The 20,096-nt window shown below is 40.6% G+C and overlaps 1 protein-coding gene and 2 long non-coding RNA genes across 3 annotated transcripts in view; 2 read left to right on the forward strand and 1 right to left on the reverse strand.

Moving 5' to 3' along the window:
* Positions 1-13,690, reverse strand: part of LOC104662067 — a 101,093-nt gene extending 87,403 nt beyond the window's left edge. The window contains exons 1-2 of the long non-coding RNA XR_747930.1: positions 13,495-13,690; positions 12,098-12,362 (exon numbers count right to left, since the gene is read on the reverse strand). This is a non-coding gene — a long non-coding RNA (uncharacterized LOC104662067). The remainder of the gene's footprint in view (positions 1-12,097; positions 12,363-13,494) is intronic.
* On the forward strand, positions 8,110-11,160 carry LOC104662065. Its single transcript, XR_747929.1, has 4 exons — positions 8,110-8,153; positions 8,547-8,666; positions 8,758-8,881; positions 11,098-11,160. It is a non-coding gene; the product is annotated as an uncharacterized LOC104662065 (long non-coding RNA).
* A 149-nt stretch (positions 13,691-13,839) lies between the features above and the next one.
* TMEM252 (transmembrane protein 252) lies at positions 13,840-19,710 on the forward strand. The gene is made up of 2 exons (XM_010362972.2): positions 13,840-14,186; positions 17,239-19,710. The coding sequence occupies exons 1-2, from the start codon at positions 13,909-13,911 to the stop codon at positions 17,471-17,473; spliced, it is 513 nt and encodes a 170-aa protein (XP_010361274.1). The 5' UTR covers positions 13,840-13,908; the 3' UTR covers positions 17,474-19,710.
* Positions 19,711-20,096: the final 386 nt, after the last annotated feature.

Consider the following 20,096-nt stretch of genomic DNA (forward strand, 5'->3'; position numbering starts at 1 on the left):
TTTCCTCTGTCTTCCTTGAACATGATGCTTCTACTACAGTTTCACACTTACCTGCTTTGCATTATGGTTGTTTGCATGGCTCATGGTAAGTTTTCAAAGGACAAAGAGCATATCTTATTCTTTGTGTTCCCTGCAGCACTTAGTTACATTCCTGGTGAGGTAGAATTAATAGTGCTCACCAAATCTTTCTAGCTATTTGAATCTTCTGGGCCTACAGTAGATTTACCCTTCTTGGTCTCCTGTGGTTGGCTGGGGACATGTGGCCAGTTATTGCTAATGAGTTATAACAAAGCGATGTGTGAACCCTCTGGGCCAAAATTGTAATCGTCAATGCAAGATCCTTCAGTGTCATCTATTCTCTTGGCTAGTGTGACTATTCATGTTCAGGAAAATAGCTACGCCCTCAGCTGCATCCTAAAGTGAAGATAAGGTCAACTTAGAGCAAAGTTTTAGCTGACCTATGATGGACTCCGTGAGAGAACAAGGAATACATCTTTGTCGTTTAAAACCATGGAGATATGAGGTTGTTTGCTACAAAGCAAATCCTAGCCTATCCTGATTGATACACTTGTAAATGACAGGTGTTTGATAACTACTGTGAGTCTAAAATATTTTGCAAATCTATTAGAAGCAGCAATTAATAACTTTAACATCAATTATAAATGTATTAAGAAAAATTGCAAATGTTAAAATCAGCTGTGCAGAGAGGCATTGTGATGTAAGATGAAGAATGTTGGACATAGGGTCAGCAGGGATGTGTTTGTAAAGTGACTCTAAATGACCTTGAGTAGGTCACTGATTCTCTCAGGACACAGCATCCTTCAGTCTTGTAGGGAACTTATTTAATTTGCAATATTGTTGTGAGAATTAAAGATAGCATAAGTAAAATTGCCAGGTACACGGAGGTACTTGGTACATAATTATGATTGTTTTAGGTGTATTTTTCATATTGGACCACGTGAAACATAAGAAACATGAGAAACTGTACATAGTTCAATTTAAACCAAGATATTCCCTGCTAGTCTTTCCTATAGATCAGCAGCAATTTTCTCCCTTCTTCCTTCTTCTACCCATTTTTCAAAAACTAAATAAAGGTGGGCCCCTACTGATTTTTAAAAAATTAATGAACATTGTATATGTATATGAAGATATAATAATTTATGTCTAAGTCTCATTCAGAGAAAAAAATATTGTTAATGAATTATTCAGCTTCTTCTTGGGCTAGACATTAGTGACTCACATTAAATAAACAGATGCATTGAAAAAAAAAGAAAGAAAGAGAAAAAAAACAAGACCCAGGATTTATTTTTAAGCTTTTGTGACTAGAAAATGGGAATCATCTGTTTTTGAGGCACTCAATTATATTTGTGAAATTTTTTTAAAATGTAAGCTTGATGATAAATCTATGTGAGGATAATGTTCACGACTTGATTATACTCCTGGCTATGAGGAGTCATTACTTCAGTCCCTCAACATAAGCAGAGCATGACTCATCTTTCTGAGGCAGTAAATAGCAACTTGGGTAGATCAGCACCATCTTTATACTTCTTAGAATACCTTCAACTTAGAAACACATCCCCTCAGAAATACTTTATACACATTGTGACATGTGCTGAAAGAAACATTGTGTTCCAAAGATAGGTTCTTGTCTCTAGGGCTCTAATAAGGGGGAGGAAAATCTCAACAACCATATTTTCCAATTCAGCTAAGGATTCTGCTTCTGTAATAACAGCACAAAAGGAAAGCGGGAATAAAATCAAAATGGTTTTGCAAAATGAATGAGCAGATTTAATCTTCCCCTATTTCCAAGTCAAACTTACTCCTTTTTTTTTTCCCCATCCATCCCCTCTCTTAAGTTTCTGCCTTGGTCCTTACCTATTCTACTGAAAAAAAAAAACATCAGATTGAATCATGAAGACTTATACAGCTACTACGTGCCAGGAATTTCAATTTGTCTTAAGGATCTACAGTGCTGACATTTTCTCTCAAGGACTTTATTATTTAGTGTGGAAGAAATAAAAGAATATGAGTTATTTTTCTTGAGTATGATAAACAGTGAAGATTCATTCAAAATATAATCATTGAAAATAGTGTTTTCAAAAAACGCATGTCATTATCGTAAAAAAGCAAAATACAAAATTACGTATACAACGTGATCCTAATTTTGTAAACAATACCCACTCATATCCTCATACACTCAGAAAAAAAATGGGGATCGAATTGGCAGACTGAACACATCAGTCTACTTTCCTCCCGCTCTTCAAATTCCATTAAAATACCAAACAAGAAAAGTTACAAAGATCAGAAATTCTGAAGATTTCCTTACATACAGACCAAGGACAGAACCGACTGACAGAGAAATCAAAGCAGAAAAAGACCAGAAGGAGGTTACTGCAAAGGTCAGGGCTGTTTTGTGTACTACTGTTCTAGAGAAATTTCAAGCTCAGGATTAACTTGTACAGTGCAGGGAGGGACCTTGTCAGTAATTATGTGATCAATAAATTAAAAGATTGCATTATGGGCTAGGCGTGGTTGCTCATGCTTGTAATACCAGCACTTTAGGAGGCTGAGGTGGGAGGATCACTTGAGCTCAGAAGTTTAAGACCAACCTGAGCAACATGGCGAAACTCTATCTCTACTATAAACACACACACACACACGCAATTCTAAAATTAGCTGGGTGTGGTGGTGTGCGCCTATGGTCCCAGCTACTTGGGAGGCTGAGGCAGAAGGATTGCTTGAACCCAGGGAAGTCCAGGCTGCAGTAAGCTATGACCATGCCACTGCACTCCAGCCAGGGTGACAGAGCAAGACCCTGTCTCAAGAAAAATAAAAAATAAAATCGAAAGATTGCATTATGAATTGCCTGGCCTGTTATGATCTTCCCATCAGTCTCACGTGCCGCATTTTTGGCAAGAGTGGTGTTTGCTCTCTGGTAAAAGCCTCAGCAACTGCTTTAAACAGTGAACCTGGGGAGTTTCCTATCAGAAGGGCTGGCTCTGGACAGAGAAGCAGAGCAGAGTTGAGTAACTGACATATACAACAAGGCGTGGCCGGAGGAGTGGTGGGAAGAAAAGGAAACCATTAGCTGCTTCTGATGTGAGAAGTTCCCAGACCACTTATGCTGGGGAGAGGAACCTCGCCCACATCAATCAACATGACCTACCTGAACACCTGACAGCTTCTACCCCAACAGTCTAGAGGATTATGGCTCCCATAATCAGAACTTTCATTCACTGGGGTGACTGTCACAGCCATAAAATAGAAAAAGAAATAATTGGATTTCTGGATTATTGAAAATACAATCACTGTTACTTTAAAAATTGGGCAGAATACCCAAATAGATGCAAATAAGTATTAAATTAGCAAGCTGGAACATTGGGTCTGACTCTTCCAGGACACAGTGCAAAGAGATAAAGAGAGTTCCAGAAGCTCCTAAGTCTACCAAAAGGGTTTGTAAGGAAGGGGACTCTGCCGCCCAGGCTGGAGTGCAGTGTTATGATAATGGCTCATTGCGGACTTGACCTCCCTCAGCAGCCCTGTCCCCAACCTCCCCACCCTGAGTACCCAGGACTACGGGCACACCACCATGCCTGGCTGATTTTTGTATTTTTTTGTAGAGATGGGGTTGCCCAGGCTGGTCTCGATCTCTTGGACTCAAGTGATCTGCCTGCTTTGGCCTCCCACAATGCTAAGATTACAATATCCCATATTCTTACTATCCATAAGACTACTGAATGCATATTAGGGTTTATTTGTGGATTTTGTGTTTGTTTTGTTTTTCACTAGAGTCTTTCCCACTGAATGAAAATACTGCAATTTAAATTTACTTAGAATTTTTTTTTATGGCAAGCAATCAAACTGATAAGAAGTTAGGTTCATTTGTTACCTTTTTTAAAGAAAAATTTTAAGGATTGCTTTGCTTTTTAGTTTTGATTTAATTTGGTTTTTAATTATGTAAAATATGCATGTAGTTCCAATGTTATAACTATTTTAAAGACACATTCAAATAAGTCTGTCTTCCAATTGCATCCTTCCTACCCTGTCCCTCCCTCCTCCTAAAGGTAACCATTTTAAAAATTAATTTTATTTGATACTCTCATTGTTTCTTTTTGAAAATATTGACATATATTCATACATATTTGTATCCCCTCCTTTTTTATACTATAAACTTTGTTAATTGATTTGTTATCTTATCAGTATAGTCTAGAGGACATCTTAGTAATATAGAGATATTACTCATTCCTTTTTACAACTGAATAACATTCTGACGTGTGAATGTACCTTGGTTTATTCAACTGGGCCCTTATTCATGGCCATTTGAGTGTTTCCAGTCTTATGTAATTACAAACAATGCTGCTACAATAAGTAAATCTGTACATGTAAAATTTTGTATTTTTGCCAATGTATCTTTGGACTATATTTCCAGAAGTGTGATTTCTGGGTCAGAAGGAAAAATGCAAATGTAAGTTTGCTAGCTGTTGTATTCCCACTTGAGATATACGAGGGTCTTTGCCCTGCAGCCTTGCCAACAGAGTGTGTTGTCACACTGAGATTTTTGCTGATCTGATAGGCAAGAAATTGTATTTTAGTACTTTCCTTATTATAAGTGAGGTTGAACATGTTTTAATTGTTTAAGGGCTATTTCCTATTTCTTTTAAAATCACTTATATGTTTATATATTTTGCTTATTTTTATATTCGGTGAAATTACTTATTATTTGGAAATAACTGACACTGAGAGCATGGCATATAAAAATGTGTGTGATTTGGGTCAAGGTGACACAATGGGTGGTGCTAATCATATTTATTAGAAAACAAGATTGGAGATAAATTAAGCATACTACAAAAAGGATGACAAACAGTCATTAAACATAGACTAATGAAGTTGTTAAAGATTAAAGCAAAAACTGCTGAATCATAAAACTAATAGAATTGTTTAAAAAGGCCTGATTTACTGAAGAGACTACCCCCAAATGACAAAAAATCCAAAGTAGACTGGAGTAACTTCAGAAAATTATGAAATATAAATTTATAAAACAAAATAAAGTCTTTCTTTAAAAAAAGCCTTAATGATTATAAAACTAAATGCTGACGCTTAAGATCAATACATGAACAAGTAGTTTAGAAAAATCTAATGAAATAGCTATGGGTAGTCGCATCAAAAAAAGAAAAAAGGAATAAAGACACAAATAGCAATTGTGAAGAATTGGAAAGGTGATATACCTAGAAAATTAGATGAGATTTTAAAATTATAATTGAATACTGCATATATTATAACCATATATTATATTATAAGTGAATGTCATGTGTGTGTGTGTGTGTGTGTGTGTGTGTGTGTGAAGAGAATTGGTAGGCATATAAGTGGAATTTTTTTTTTTTTTTTTTTTTTTTTTTTTTTTTTTTTTTTTTTTTTTGAGACGGAGTCTCGCTCTGTCGCCCGGGCTGGAGTGCAGTGGCCGGATCTCAGCTCACTGCAAGCTCCGCCTCCCGGGTTTACGCCATTCTCCTGCCTCAGCCTCCCAAGTAGCTGGGACTACAGGCGCCCGCCACCTCGCCCGGCTAGTTTTTTGTATTTTTTAGTAGAGACGGGGTTTCACCATGTTAGCCAGGATGGTCTCAATCTCCTGACCTCGTGATCCGCCCGTCTCGGCCTCCCAAAGTGCTGGGATTACAGGCTTGAGCCACCGCGCCCGGCCGAATTTTTTTAAGGAAATTGTAAATTTAAAAAATAGACTTCAGGAGAAGGGATAACCTTAAAACCTTTAGGAGAATTTGAAAAACGAATTGAAGTTTACCATAAAGAAATGGTGTCAAGGATATCCCCCCTTCTGCCCAGGAGTTTGAAAGCCTGAAAGAGCATTGCTCTCATCTAACAACCAGAAAATGCCTGATAATCTACAAAAATCATGTTTCTTGACTCCATCAGAGAGCTGAGGTTACAGGGCAACGGAATAGCTTCAATCTAAGGAAAGACAGGAGCCTCCAGTGGAAGCTGGGACACAAGCCCTGGCTCTCCTATGACAGGGCCCAGGAATAAGAGACACGAGTGTCATACAAGACAGTAAGAATAATTCAGCTGAAGTTTTAAACTAATTGTTAGATGCCAAATGTGGGCTAATGTGGGAGTACAGAAACACTGGGAGCTGTAGACATGATGGTGCTTTACACCCACTTCTGGGCTCTTCTCCCATGGATCTCCACCCAGCTGCTGCAGGAAAGTGTCAAGCCCCAGCTGGACTCTGTTAAGCTGCTAGAGTTGGGAGGTGGCAAACTCTCTTTCCTCCAGGGCACAGGTGAAACCCACGTGGCTGGGAAAAGTGAAAAGAAAAAGCCCTCTGTCAGGGAGGATCAGGAAACTATCCTGAGGTCAGATTGTTAGAGGAAACTAATGCTGGAGAAAGGGTAGGTTCACTGAGAAAGCACCCTGTCTCCAACACCAGGATCTTAAGGCCTACATAAGACTAAAGTGGATCAAGACAACAGAGAAACCCCCTCCCCCTACCACCCAGCTAGCAAGCACCAGGTAATAAGCATAGTCTACTGCTGAGGGAATAGGCAAGAGTATGAAGACCCACCCTCCTCAGGTGCAAGTACTCAGTGAAGGTCTAAAGTTGAGGATAGAGGAGGAACATGGAGAAAAACCCTTCAGCAAGCCATCCCTCACCCCAAGCACCAGTTAATACCAGAGGAATTTGAAGCCAGTAGTGCACTGAAGGGAACCATAATAACAACAAAACCCAAACTCAGCTCAACTCTTTACTAGATTCGCTCAACTCCCTACACCGAGAGGTGAGCAATGGCAGAGTTGTGCCCATGTTCAGGTATGGCATATCTACTATTTATCTCAGTCTCTACTGTCCTACACAGTACCTAGCAGTCATAAAAAATTACCAGGAAAAAAAAGTAAGGAAAAAAGGTCTTGGACCCAGTGGTTTTATGAGTTCTACTAAATCTTTGAGCAACACATATTTTGCTATCACTTAAGCTATTCAAGAGTATTAAAAATAGGAAGTGGAGAAAAGGGAAACAGAATATTACAGAGAATTTCGTAAAGTGGGCACAGAACCTGCTTCATATTTACAAGTCCCTGCCCATCATGCCAGGTGGTGTCAATGCAGGCAGATTCTGCCCTGGCTTGAGGCTTCTGATTTGATCCAAAATGGCCACAGAAGTGTGGTCTTCTTTCAGTTTTCCAAGGATCCCCAAATAAATTAAATTTGTTCTGGCTTATTTGTGGATTAAATTGACCTCTTTCTAGAACAAAATGTATCTTTCTGTTTGTCCGAAAGACAGGACCAAATTTCCTCACCACAACTTTATTTACAGAAACAGGCTGCTGCCCCATCAGCCATATTCTGCTAATTCGATTTTTTAAAACATTGCTGGAAAATATGATTTGTCTTGATTACTGAGTTCCACCCTCCCCACCCCCTACAATCCCCAACAAATTTCACACTCTAGGCAAGTGCCCCGTGGTTCCACCTAGTCCTGGTCTCCACAGAGTCCCCGTACCGGAGACCCACTAGGTTCTGCCCAGGGTGAGTGGGGCCTCACGTGCTTCTGTCACATCAGCTTACCTTACTGTGCCATGCACTTTGCAAGAAGCTGTTCTTTGCCAACCAAAAAAAAAAAAACACTTCATATAAATCTTCTCCTGACTGGGGGAAAAGGAGGGGTGGGTAGAAAGTTTCAAAAGCAAAGAAAACAAGAATGGGAAAGAGGAGGAAGTGGCCAATGCTCAGTGAACCCTCAAGTGTGAAAGGCTAATCCAGAAATCACTCAGTAATCACCACCATGAAATCAGGCAGGGCTGACATCTCTTGCTACGCATATGCGCACCTTCCCTACCTCCCACAAAGCCTCACTTCCTAAACCAAAGTGACCTTCTGAAATCTGGCCAGTCTGCCTCAGCTCTTGGCCCCATGGCCCTCCTATGCAACAACTTCTACACACCATTAGTTTCCTTCCAAAGTTCCCACCGACTTCTCATTCACAGCAATACTCTTCCCGTTTTCAAAACAAGGGTATTGGCCCATGTGCCTGGTAAACGAAAGCTAGAGTGCATAGGGCTGTGAGACGTTCCAAGGCATTTGTGTATTGCACAGGAGAGTTTGAAAGAAGGATGAGGTTTGGGGGGCTCTGATGTGCAAGGTAAGGCACTCAGTGTTCAAAACAATCCTCATGGGTCTGTCATGCTGAAAGGAACAGTATTGAAAGAGTGATTACGGTTTAAGATAATTTAACTGTCAACCCAATAGCATGTTGTTGCTTACTGCCATGTCAGACACTTCTGCTGATTGGTGAATTTTTAAGAGGAAGAATAATAAGCAAATAGACTAGTTTAAAAGCAAGGTATCATTTCCTTGGTGGATCTATTGAGAAGGAGATGGAAACAGTGATGGGGGACTTTGGCTTGGCCTCCACTGGATCCTAGAACTTTTCTCTCTCTAGAGGTGTGAGCCATACTCCTCCAGCGTATCCATTTTCCCATCATTCCATACTGTGTGTGAACTGCGGTGAATCATCAGTCTCTCTCTTCTGCAGTGTTCCCACCTTTAAATGGCCCCTTACTCTCATAATCAGTGCTGAGTAGTGGCAAGGGGGAGAAAGCAGAAAAGTTGGCATGGGAAAGAAGGCAGATCCAGAAGATAGGATACAGCTCAGGTAAAGGGCCAAAGCCTCCTGAAATGACTCTTTAAGGCAACTTCTTAGTGTTCGACTGCCTCTTTATTACATTCTTTTTATTTTGCCCCAGCCCTGAAAATGTGGCCTGATTTTCTATTCTGTTATCACAACTGCTCTTCTGCTGGGGTTTCTTCCACACCTTCAAGATGGCTGAAGAACAAGATGCTTTCTCTCCATGTCTGTGCTGTTTCACTGTGAGTAAAGCAAGTGTACATCTACTTTCATTTCCTTTTCAAAAATGTTATTACAACTAGTGAGTGTGGGGAAAGAGGGTATACTGCAACATAAATAGGAGGGAAACTGCAAGTAATAAAAATTGTTTAAAATTACAAGTAATTGGTTTTAGTGATTCTTGGTCATTTTTGAGGCACAAAAGGGGAATAATGCTTACACAGCGGTGATCCATGTGGTTTAGAACTGAAGCAGAAAGAAGACATTCATGCAACCAACAATCATGTAAAAAAAGCTCAACATCACTGATTATTAGAGAAATGCAAATCAAAACCACAATGATATACTATCTAATACCAGTCAGAATGGCTATTGTTAAAAGTCAAAAAATAACAGATGCTGGCAAGGTTGTAGAGAAAAAGGAATGCTTATACATTGTTGGTGGGAGTGTAAATTAGTTCAGCCATTGTGGAAGACAGTGTGGTGATTCTTCAAAGACCTGAAGACAGAAATGCCATTCAGTCCAGCAATCCCATTGCTGGATATATACCCAAGGGAGTATAAATCATTCTATCATAAAGACACAAGCACACATATGTTCATTGCAGTACTATTCACAATAGCAAAGACATGGAATCAACCTAAATGCCCATCAATAATAGGCTGGATAAAGAAAATGTGATCCATATACACCATGGAATACTATGGAACCATAAGAAAGAATAAGATCATGTCCTTTGTATGGATATGGATGGAGCTGGAGGCCATTATCATCAAACTAACACAGGAACAGAAAACGTATTTACTGCATGTTCTCATTTATAAGTGGGAGCTAAGTGATCAAAACACATGGACACAAAGAAGAGACCAACAGACACTGGGTCCTATTGGAGGGTGGAGGGTGGGAGGAGGGAGAAGATCAGGAAAAATAACTAATGGGTACTAGGTTTAATACCTGGGTGATTAAATAATCTGTCCAACAAACCCCCATGATACAAGTTTACCTATATAACAAACCTGGACATGTACCTCTGAACTTCAAAGTTAAAAAAGTGGGCACGTACTCCTGATATAGATATAGCTTAATATATAATCTCCATATATGTATGACTACACTCATAGCATATATTACAAAGCACACGAAAAGATCAAATATTTTCAGAAAAAAGAAAGTATGCACAACAATGATAACCTTCATAATAACTCTTCATAATAACACATGATAACAGCATCTTTTGCTTACAGTATGATGTTGGTTTTGTGTTATTACTGTAAAGTACAGTGGTGGTTTACTTACATTTGCAGACTAGAACTCTCTCAAGATGCTATGATGCTCAATTGTGTTAACCAGTTTATAATAAATCACCCTAAGCTTGATGATGGCAAATGAATTTCCAGGTATCCAAATAAATTTGAGGGTGAAGTATAGTTCCTAAAAACTATGCTGATCTCTGTTTTTATCTGCAGCATTGTATGTTATTTGGCAATGAGAGGGAACACACTATCTTTTCAACCTAATTTTTCTTATAATTAAAATTACCATTTTAAGCATTGGTAATTTCTTACCAGCGAGTAAAGTTTTCTTTTTTGTTTGTTTGTTTGAGACAGAGTCTCGTCTGTCGCCCAGGCTAGAGTGCCGTGGTGCGATCTCGGCTCACTGCAAGCTCCGCGTCCCGGGTCCACGCCGTTTCCCTGCCTCAACCTCCAGAGTAGCTGGGACTGCCCATCACCACGCCTGGCTAATTTTTTGTATTTTTAGTAGAGATGGGGTTTCACCGTGTTAGCCAGGATGGTCTCGATCTCCTGACCTTGTGATCCACCCCCCCCCACCCCTGGCCTCCCAAAGTGCTAGGATTACAGGCCTGAGCCACCACGCCCCACCGCGAGTGAAGTTTTAATTACTCATAATAAAGTTTTATGATGGGCAAAAAGAGGAACTGAAGCAGAGTCAAGTTAAAAAAATTGCTATTATTTAGTAACGTATATTTAATAATAAACATAAACAATAAACACACAAAATAACCTCAACAGTATTTCTCTTTCTTTTGCCTTTTAAATTTGTTTATTTACTTTTATTTGTACAGATTTAGGAGGTATTTCAGGTACAGTTTTATTACACAGATAGACTGTGTGGTGTTCATTAGTATTTCTTAGTCATTTTGAAGGAGAAATATGGCTCCCTGTGATACTTCATATTTCCATATTGATTTTTTTTCCTTTTCACGTCTACTTTCCACAGATGCTGCAAATGTTCCCAGCCCTTTCCCCTTGATGCCCAAAATAAATTCCTCAAATACCCTGAGCCCAGGAACTATTCTTAATTTCAGGTAAATTTTATGTAAAGGGACTGAATCTTTCCATCCCCCTGCCACTTCCTGGATTTTGCTCTTCCATACCTAATTTCTCACCAAAAACACACCACCACCACTACCACCACCACCACCACCACCACCACCACCACCACCACCACCACCACCACCACACTGCTGTGGAATGACAGGAGCCCCTTCAAAGGGCATTGGAGGGGAAGGAACTGTCTGGCGTACTATAAGGCAATGGTTCTAGTGTACTTTATTGGCATGGAGGAGGAAAAAGTATAGAGAAACTTATTTGCTCGTATGTTCATGTGATCACAAGAATGAGGCCTGGCCTGTCATAACCCCAGTCTAATTTCTGCCTCCAGTTTTGTCTAAAACAGAGAAGCCCAGCTGTCTGATGGGCAGTTCCCATTGAGAGTACTCTTCTTCCGTCACCTGATTCCTAACGTTATGCTGGGACTTTACCATCTACCTGTTCCTGGGACCCAACTCCTAGTGCAGACATTTCAGCTGGGGGTCCTGGGTCTTCCACAGATTTTTAGAATTATGACAGCATTGATAATAACAATATTGGTGAGGGTGATTACAGGTAACCTTCATAGGACACTCTCTGGGCCAGGTACTGTGATAAATACTTAGCATTGATTGTCTCCTCTGATTTACAAAGTCTTAAGATAATTTTTTTAGTTATCTACTGCTGCCTAAAATATTGCCACAAAACTTAGCATATTTTAAAAATATACATTTTTAAAACTTGTGACCTCTTTTATTTGTTAAAATAGTCACATCCACATAACATGAAATGATTTGATCATAATGTATTCGTTGATTCTAGCTCTTGCCATCTTGTGGCATCTAGGATCCTGGCTGAAACATCTTATCTCACAGCTTCTGTGGGTCAGGAATCCGAGTATGACTTACCTGGGTCCTCTACTTCAGGGTCACTTAGTCAAGGTGACGCTTGGGAGTACAGTCATCTCAAGGCTCAGTGGGACGAGGATTCGATTCCAAGTTCATGTGGTCATTGACAGGATGCAGTTCCTCATGGGCTGATGGAGTAAGGGCCTCAGTTCTTCACTGACTGTTGGCCAGAATCTGCCCTCAATTCCTTGCCTCATGGGCCTCTCCAATATGGCAGCTTCCTTCTTCAAAGGGTGCAAGCCAAGAGGGCAATAGAGAGAGTCTGCTAGAAAGATGAAAACCACAATCTTGGGTAGCCTCCATGGAAGTAACTTCCTAACACCTTTACCATATTCTATTGATTAAAATCAAGTCACTATGTCCAGCCTACACTCAGGGGAGAGGATTACTTACACAAAGACATGAATATCAGGAGGTGGGATCCTTAGGGATCATCTTAGCAATCTTCCATCTCATGGTTTAGAGAAGGAGGGAATAAGAGCTGTTTTAAGATTACAAAGACAATATCAAGACTAGAAGATCAAGGTAGTTCAAAGTTAAAACTGAAGCTAATAAAGGTAAGGGCTAAAGGTTGGAATGGAGAAGTGCCTTATATAGTGTTTGATCCATAGTGTCCTTCCTCTCTAATATCCATGTCTCCCAGCCCTAACATGAAGGCAGAGCTAAGGAGATGGTGGGTATGAGACTAAAGGTTATATGAGGGATTACTAGGGCATGGCACAAAAAACTGCTTCTCTCATTGGGAAAGTAAATGGAAAACAATGGTAACTGAGTAGTGGAGTGGAACAGCCGCAAAGAGGAACTGAAGCTATCTTGAGTAAAAGCAACCCAGGGTTCCTATGGGTTTTGGCAGAGACATGCCACAGTGTCAAATAAAAAAGGGCAGAGCCGGGGCATAAACCAAGTCTGAAATAAGCTATCCACAATCAAAGACAGTCAAGCTAAAGAAAACAAATTCCAGCCAGGAAACAGAAGGCTGGTGTTGGAAAGATTTTTTGAGGCAATGCTCCATAGAGCAGAGGTGTGGAGGAGAGGACAGGGAACAATTTTAGCAGCATCCTCTAAAATGAATTATATTTCATATGTACTTTTTGAAGGGGGAAAGATTGCAGGAATTATAGGCCCCAAATCCCCCCAAATTCCCGAGGCTCTGACTGTTATAGTCCTTCTCTCCAGCACTCTCCTTCCGCTCCCACTCAAGCTCTTCATCTTGTCAACAGAGCAGGAATCACGGAGTTCACATTCTGAACTTTTGTCTTGGAATTATTCCAGTATCATAGTGTGGGGGCAATAAGTGGGGATTCGTTGAGGGAGGCAAGATAAACATGTTAACAACCTTGCAGAAATGCCTTTTTAGTACAGAGAAAGGGAGAAGGAATTAGGAAGGGATTTCTTACCAAACCACAAAGAAGATCGTTCTTTAAAGAATGCTAACTTCTCCAGCTTTTAGTGGGGAATTGCCCTCCATGGGGATTGAGAGACCAGTGCCTTTTAATCAAAGGAGGGCCATACGTTCAAATAACTGGGAACAGCTGAGTGTCCTACCCAACTCTTAAGAGCAAAACAGCTAGACGAAGCCACTCCTTCCTGCAGTATACAATGCTGTTTTTTGGCTGATTCTCCAAGGATATTACAGTTACTTTCAATGGTTAATGAATAGTTTCTAAGTGCCTGTTTCATTTAATTGTCCAAAGGCCAGTGGGTCCCAGAGCATATAAAACTGCAAGCTGGCTAATGAGCTCATTCCCTTGGAGCAAGCGGGGAAGCAGAGGAGCGGCAGGGTCAGGGTGCTGGGTTCCTAAGGTGCAAGGATGCAGAACAGAACTGGCCTCATTCTCTGTGCTCTTGCCCTCCTGATGGGTTTCCTGATGGTCTGCCTGGGGGCCTTCTTCATTTCCTGGGACTCCATATTCAACTGTCGGGGAAGCCTGATTGCGGCCTATTTGCTTCTGCCTCTGGGATTTGTGATCCTTCTGAGTGGAATTTTCTGGAGCAACTACCGCCAGGTGACTGAACGCAAAGGAGTGTTGAGGCATGTGCTTGGACAACACCTTGCTCATGGGGCCCTGCCCCTGGCCACAGTGGACAGGTACTTGCTGACAAGCAGAGGGACCAAGGAGGGCTGAGATGGTCTGAGCTGTATAAGATCTGAGTAATTTCTGATCCTACTATGGAGCAACTTGCATATCCCATGGGCTGTCTAGAACCAAAGCTTTGTTGTCAGGGAATTACTCTGGGGTTGTTATTAGGAAGAATGGTGTCATCTTTGGGGGAAAACCATGATATAGGGGCAACTCATCTCAGAGAAACCCTACCACTACCCCCAGTGAAAACCCACCTAAGCCAATTTAGAAACCCAGGCTCGTTTGTTTTATCATGGCAGCTGTCATTAATTAGTGGCAGGTGATGGTTAGTTACTTCCCATAACCTGGTTCTAAGGTTCTAAGGAAAGCAAGTCCCAGAACAAATTCTGCCACACAACAAATGAGGAAACCGACATGAAATGAGTCCTGGATTCTCTGTGAGCTCAGAGAAGTCCCAGTTTACTCTCCTTTTAGGTGTTGTGATCTCACCTTGCGTAAAACATTCCTTCAGGGTAAGGTGATAATATTCTAGAGGTAAGATTCATTCTATCTCGCCACCTCACACCTTAGGATAGTTATCATCAAAAAACAAAACCAAACAGCAAGTGTTGGTGAGGATGTCAAGAAACTGGAATCCTGTGCATTGCTGGTGGGAATGTTAAAATGGGGCAACCACTGTGGAAAACAGTGTGGAGATTCCTCTATACATTAAATATAGCATTACCATTTTATCCAGCAATTCTACATTCTGAGTTTATACACAAAAGAACTGAAAGCAGGGATTCAAACGGATGTTTGTACACCAATGCTTGTAGCAACATTTATTCACAATAACCCAAAGGTGGAGACAGCCCAAATGTCCATCAAGTAGATAAACAAAATGTGGTATATACATGCAATGGAATATTAGCCTTCAAAATGAAGGAAATCCTGGCACATGCCACCACTTGGATGAACTTGAAAACATTATGCTAAGTGAAACAAGTCAGTTACAAAGGACAAATACTGTGTGATTCCACTTATATGAGTACCTAGCGTAGTCAAATTCGTAGACACAGAAAGTAGAACAGTGGTTCCAGGGGCTGGTGGAAGGAGAGATTGGGGACTTATTGTTTAATGAGTAGAGAGTTTTAAGGTGATGGTTGTGGAGCAATATGAGTATATTTAGTGCCAGAGAACTATACACTTAAAAACAGTAAATTTTATGTTATATATATTTTACCACAAGAAGAAAAAAGATTAAGTTAATCTTATAGTCAGTATCAGGCAACAAGAAACCTCCTAATTCTTGGCTAGCCACAGGACCATTTAGGGATAACACCCTAGGCATCATTCTCAAGATACAGGCTACAAGACTATAAATTATTTTGCCCTCTTTGTGCAAGAGTAGAAAATATCTAAAATATTTTAGCTACTCCATGTATCTTGAATACAAGTAATCTTACCCATGAAGATCCACTTTCAGCATCCTTTATGCTACTTAATAAGATAATCACGAAAACCAAAACTTATTTACAGTGTTATACTGTAATACTGTATGTAAACCAGCAGAGTTTCTGGGTTTGATTAAAAATTATGATAAATGAAGTGATTGTAGAAGATGCCTCTAGAGTGATGATTTCTTTTTGTATAAATGTTAGAGGACTACCTCTAGAGTGTGAATTTCTGATACATGTAACTGATTGCCTTTAGGATATAGCTCAAATTGACTAACACATGCATAGTATTACAGTATACCGAAATCTTTGAAAGTCAATTATGGACATTGTTACACCCCCATTTTACTGCCTCTTCTCGCTGCATATAATTAGATGCTCATCCCATGCAGAATGGCTAGCAAGTCAGCCTGGGAAGTCAGATTTCTCCAAAGCAATTGCACTCAAAATGGATACCCAGGTTGAGATATCAAAGCAAATGGGTCTCCAGTGATGGAATTCAGGGGACTGGGAATGTGGATGGCAGTTGAAAGAGGGTGGGGTTGGGAGAGGTAGCTGGGATTTGGGGCAGGCAGCAGTCATCCTGGAACCTTTCAAATCACTCCAGGGAACAGCTCACCTTTCTGTGTAAAATGCCTTTACACATGTGCCCCATGACTCAGCCTTGGCTATTCCGAGTGAAGGCTGAGATTTATGCCTTACAGTAGACAACTTCTTCAGTGACTGGCTTTGGGCCTGGTAACATTTGGAATGGAGTTGTGGCTACAAATGGCAGTCCCTGTTCTGTTGTGGTTACACACCATAAACACTCCCTGTAAGCACTGGAAGGATGGCTCTATAAATACACAACTCAGCTGAGCTCACCGGTCTCTTCCTCGCCTCTCCCCCTCTCCCAGATTCATTCATGATGGAGAAGCCAGGAGGATTTAACAATTAGCAATGCTGGGCAAGATGGCCAATGAGTACATCAGCCCCCGAACGAATGGCTGCTTTAGCCTACTGTCATAGAAAGGGTTGCAATTGAAATCTACATAAAGTTGTCAGTTGGTATCATGTGAGAAATGAGTATGCTTGTATGTTTTCTTTGAAACTAGCTATTGAGTCTTGAAAGGGTGTTAGGATAGAGACGGGGCATCTAGTATAGTTCAGGGATCAGCACAAAGTAGGTTTTCATTCATTATTTTGTTGACTGTGATGATCAGAGAAAGTGGGTGCAATTGAGGGGATGATGCCATGCGAGAAAGGGAGCAAGGATGTGAATGGACTAAGTACTCGGTAGAGAGAAGTTCCCTATCCAAAGCCTCCACCTCCTCTACTGTTGACAAGGATCTCACTGTTTCCATGAGTGAATGAGCAATAGAGAAGGAATAGCTTGGCATAACCCACTGGGAAAAAAATATGACTAGAGGCAGGCATCCTGTGGCTGATAAAAAGGTTCTTTTGGAAGAACAGCACGTTTTTTTAAAAACTGGTGATGCCAGGAAGAGGTACATCTGTTTCAGAAATCCATGTTTCTTAACAGTTTAGCTTCGCACAATTTGAGCTGAGAGAGGCAGCCGTCTGCCTCTTTGGCATTAATGCCTGAATAACGCATGCATGTTTGTGCTGTTTTGTCCCCTAGGCCAGACTTTTACCCTCCAGCTTATGAAGAGAGCCTTGAGGTGGAAAAGCAGAACTGTCCTCCAGAGAGAGAGGCCTCTGGCATTCCTCCACCTCTATATACAGAGACGGGCCTGGAATTCCAGGATGGAAATGACTCCCACCCAGAGGCCCCACCATCTTATAGAGAGTCCATAGCCGGCCTGGTGGTGACAGCAACCTTAGAGGATGCCCAGAGGCAAGGCCAAGAGTGCTGAGGCAGAGAAAGCTCTCCAGCACTCATGATGCCGCCGCTGTGGGGAGCAGCTACCGATGATAAAGGCAAACGAGGGACTGTGGAAGGAAAAGCCACACCAGGGACCCCACATGAGAGCTTGGGGAGGGGATGACAGCCCTGAATTCCAGACATAATTGGCCATGCCAGGGCAGGGCAGGCCAGGGGCCCTGGAAGGGTGTGGCCAACACCAAGCAGACATTTCAGAGGATTCACACTAATCCTAACCCCGGCAGGCCTTGGGTCCCCAAAGGTGTTACTCTGAGAGCTCTGCTTACAGAGATTCTTTCTGCTCCTACTCAATTTCCCTCCCACCACCTCATCTCCAGCCAGGGAGGAATAGATGCTGGTTGTCAGGACAGCCACATGCCCTCCTGTTCTACATCACCTAGTAATCTCAAAGGGAAGGTTTGTTATTTAATTTATGGATTGTTCAGCCTTTGGTGGTGTTAGCTTGTTTGCTAGTTTCCTCCAGCTGACCATACTACCAGAGTGAAGCAGTACTTCACATCCTGGGAGATATGCCCTTGGAACCCATGAATGTTATTTTGTATTATTTTATTTTCATGATGTGTATTTTTTCTATGTAAAAGGAAAATGACTGTAATATTTGCCTTCAAGATGGTTCAAACACAAAATGTTAAATGAGCTGTTCTTTAAAAAGAGGTCCTTATACAAACAGACATGATAAAATTGCTTATAGACCCAAATGGAATAGACAGAATAGTTAATTCATAATACATGGAATTCCGGGGCATAGGGTGGAATTTGTACTGGCCATAGATGATATTATACCACTTGATATAAATCTTATAAAGTTTAAAAAATATTTTTATGTAATTCAAAGAATCCCCTTATAAATCTCTAGAATTTGAAAGAAAAGAAACTCTAATGATGTATGTTCATCATCAACAGAAATTTCTTGTGTCTCAAGATACAGATCTTGACTTTTAGACTCAGGACATTCATTTTTAAAACTGATGGTTTCTCTTCAACTTTATTATATTGTTTTGTGTTTTAAATACAAGAGGACAAGTCTGGTTGCAGGTTGGTAGAAAGAGGTGCAGCCTGATGCTTTTGAACTTGGGCCAAGGATCTTCATCTCTCCGGGCCTCAGTTTTCTCCTCTATCAAGTGAGGCATTCATGCTGGCTTCACAGGTGTGGAATGCCTGTTATATGGCAGGCTCTGTGCCATGAGCTTCTCATGCATGTTAGCCCTCATTCCATCTTTAAGAGATAGGCACTATGATTATTCCCATTTTACAAGTGCGTAAAACTGAGATTTTGAGACGTTAAGAAACTTTTCCAATAACACAATGACTTCTAGGAGGGTGAAGAAGGGTCCCTAGAGGGACATGGGAGGACTGGCTTACTTCATACTTTTGAGCTAGGTAGCCCTGTCTAACTTCTCTTCTTCTAGGAGACAGTTTGGATTTCTCTCTCCCTTCAGAAAATGGGCTGTAACAGAAAGTGGAGCCCCAGGGTTGCTGCAATATCTTAAAGCCCTTGGAGAAGCGGCAGAGATTGCTTTAGGGCTAATCAGCTTCTTTTAAAATATGCAAAATGTCCTCCAGGTTTTCTGCCTAGAAACTGGTCCCTCGCCTCATAGCATAGTTTCCTCCTGCTCGTTACATGGATGATGAAGAATGATTCACAATGGAGACAGCCCTTGGTGAATGGGCACAGGAGGGGCTTTAGACAGTTGGTGAGAAGGATGTAGATCATTCAAAGAGGAAGAGGGTGGTCAAGATGGGATGGAGCCTCCTTTGTGGCCTCCTCTTCTCCATCATTGCTGAGTGCATAGATAAAGTGTATCCTGACAAATGCATAAGAAGCTTCATAAAAGGAAATCCTTGTCCATGAAGCATGAATTTGGGAATCTGTTATTTAAATCCTTGGCATTGAGGGCATAAAAATATGAAGGTCACTCATGGTTGTCCAATAAGGAAGTGATCATTTATTAGTAATGTAATTTATTATTCCTCTCTTGTCATCTCTTTCTATCTCTCTACTAAGAGAGTTATCCTGAAATTCTCCTTGGTGGTCTGAGCACATTCACTGACTTGAACAAGCACCATCATTGGTGTTTTCTCCAGAGTTTGTATTTGTAATAGATAATTTTTCCAACTACTGGTAGTCAAGTGAAACAAATGTTGATTTTGGTTTACATAAGAAATAGTTTTAATCTATTTACTGCAATAAATTTTGTACTTAAATTTTTCTTTTGCTATTTTTTTTTGCATTGGAAAAAAAATAAAAGATCATAGTTCAAAGTATTATTCTCTGGTTAAACTAACAGTGTCAGAATGAGTTGATCTTTCTGCAAACCCAAACATTATTGAACTCTAACTATTGATCTGGAAAATAACCTGGGTGTGTCTTTTTGAAAATAAAATGCTAATAGTTATTTGTTGATTTAAGCATATATACTCTGAATCATGTGTCAAGAACAAGGGTAGAACACAAAGCAAATTCTACATTCGAGAGACCCAGCAATTAAAATCCACTGGACAAATCAGACAAAAGTATGATTGCGGTTCATAATACTATATTAGTCATCCCCTAGATGATTCACTCAAGATAAATAGATACTGCCTCTGCTCTT

This window comes from Rhinopithecus roxellana, chromosome 16, assembly GCF_007565055.1.
Source record: "Rhinopithecus roxellana isolate Shanxi Qingling chromosome 16, ASM756505v1, whole genome shotgun sequence".
NCBI classification, from domain to species: domain Eukaryota; kingdom Metazoa; phylum Chordata; class Mammalia; order Primates; family Cercopithecidae; genus Rhinopithecus; species Rhinopithecus roxellana.

Bases quoted from the DNA above. Each gene is read 5' to 3' on its own strand.
- TMEM252 (XM_010362972.2), top strand. From the start codon at position 13,909: ATGCAGAACAGAACTGGCCTCATTCTCTGTGCTCTTGCCCTCCTGATG. The intron at 14,187-17,238 runs GTACTTGCTGAC...TTTGTCCCCTAG, and splicing joins CCCCTGGCCACAGTGGACAG to GCCAGACTTTTACCCTCCAG.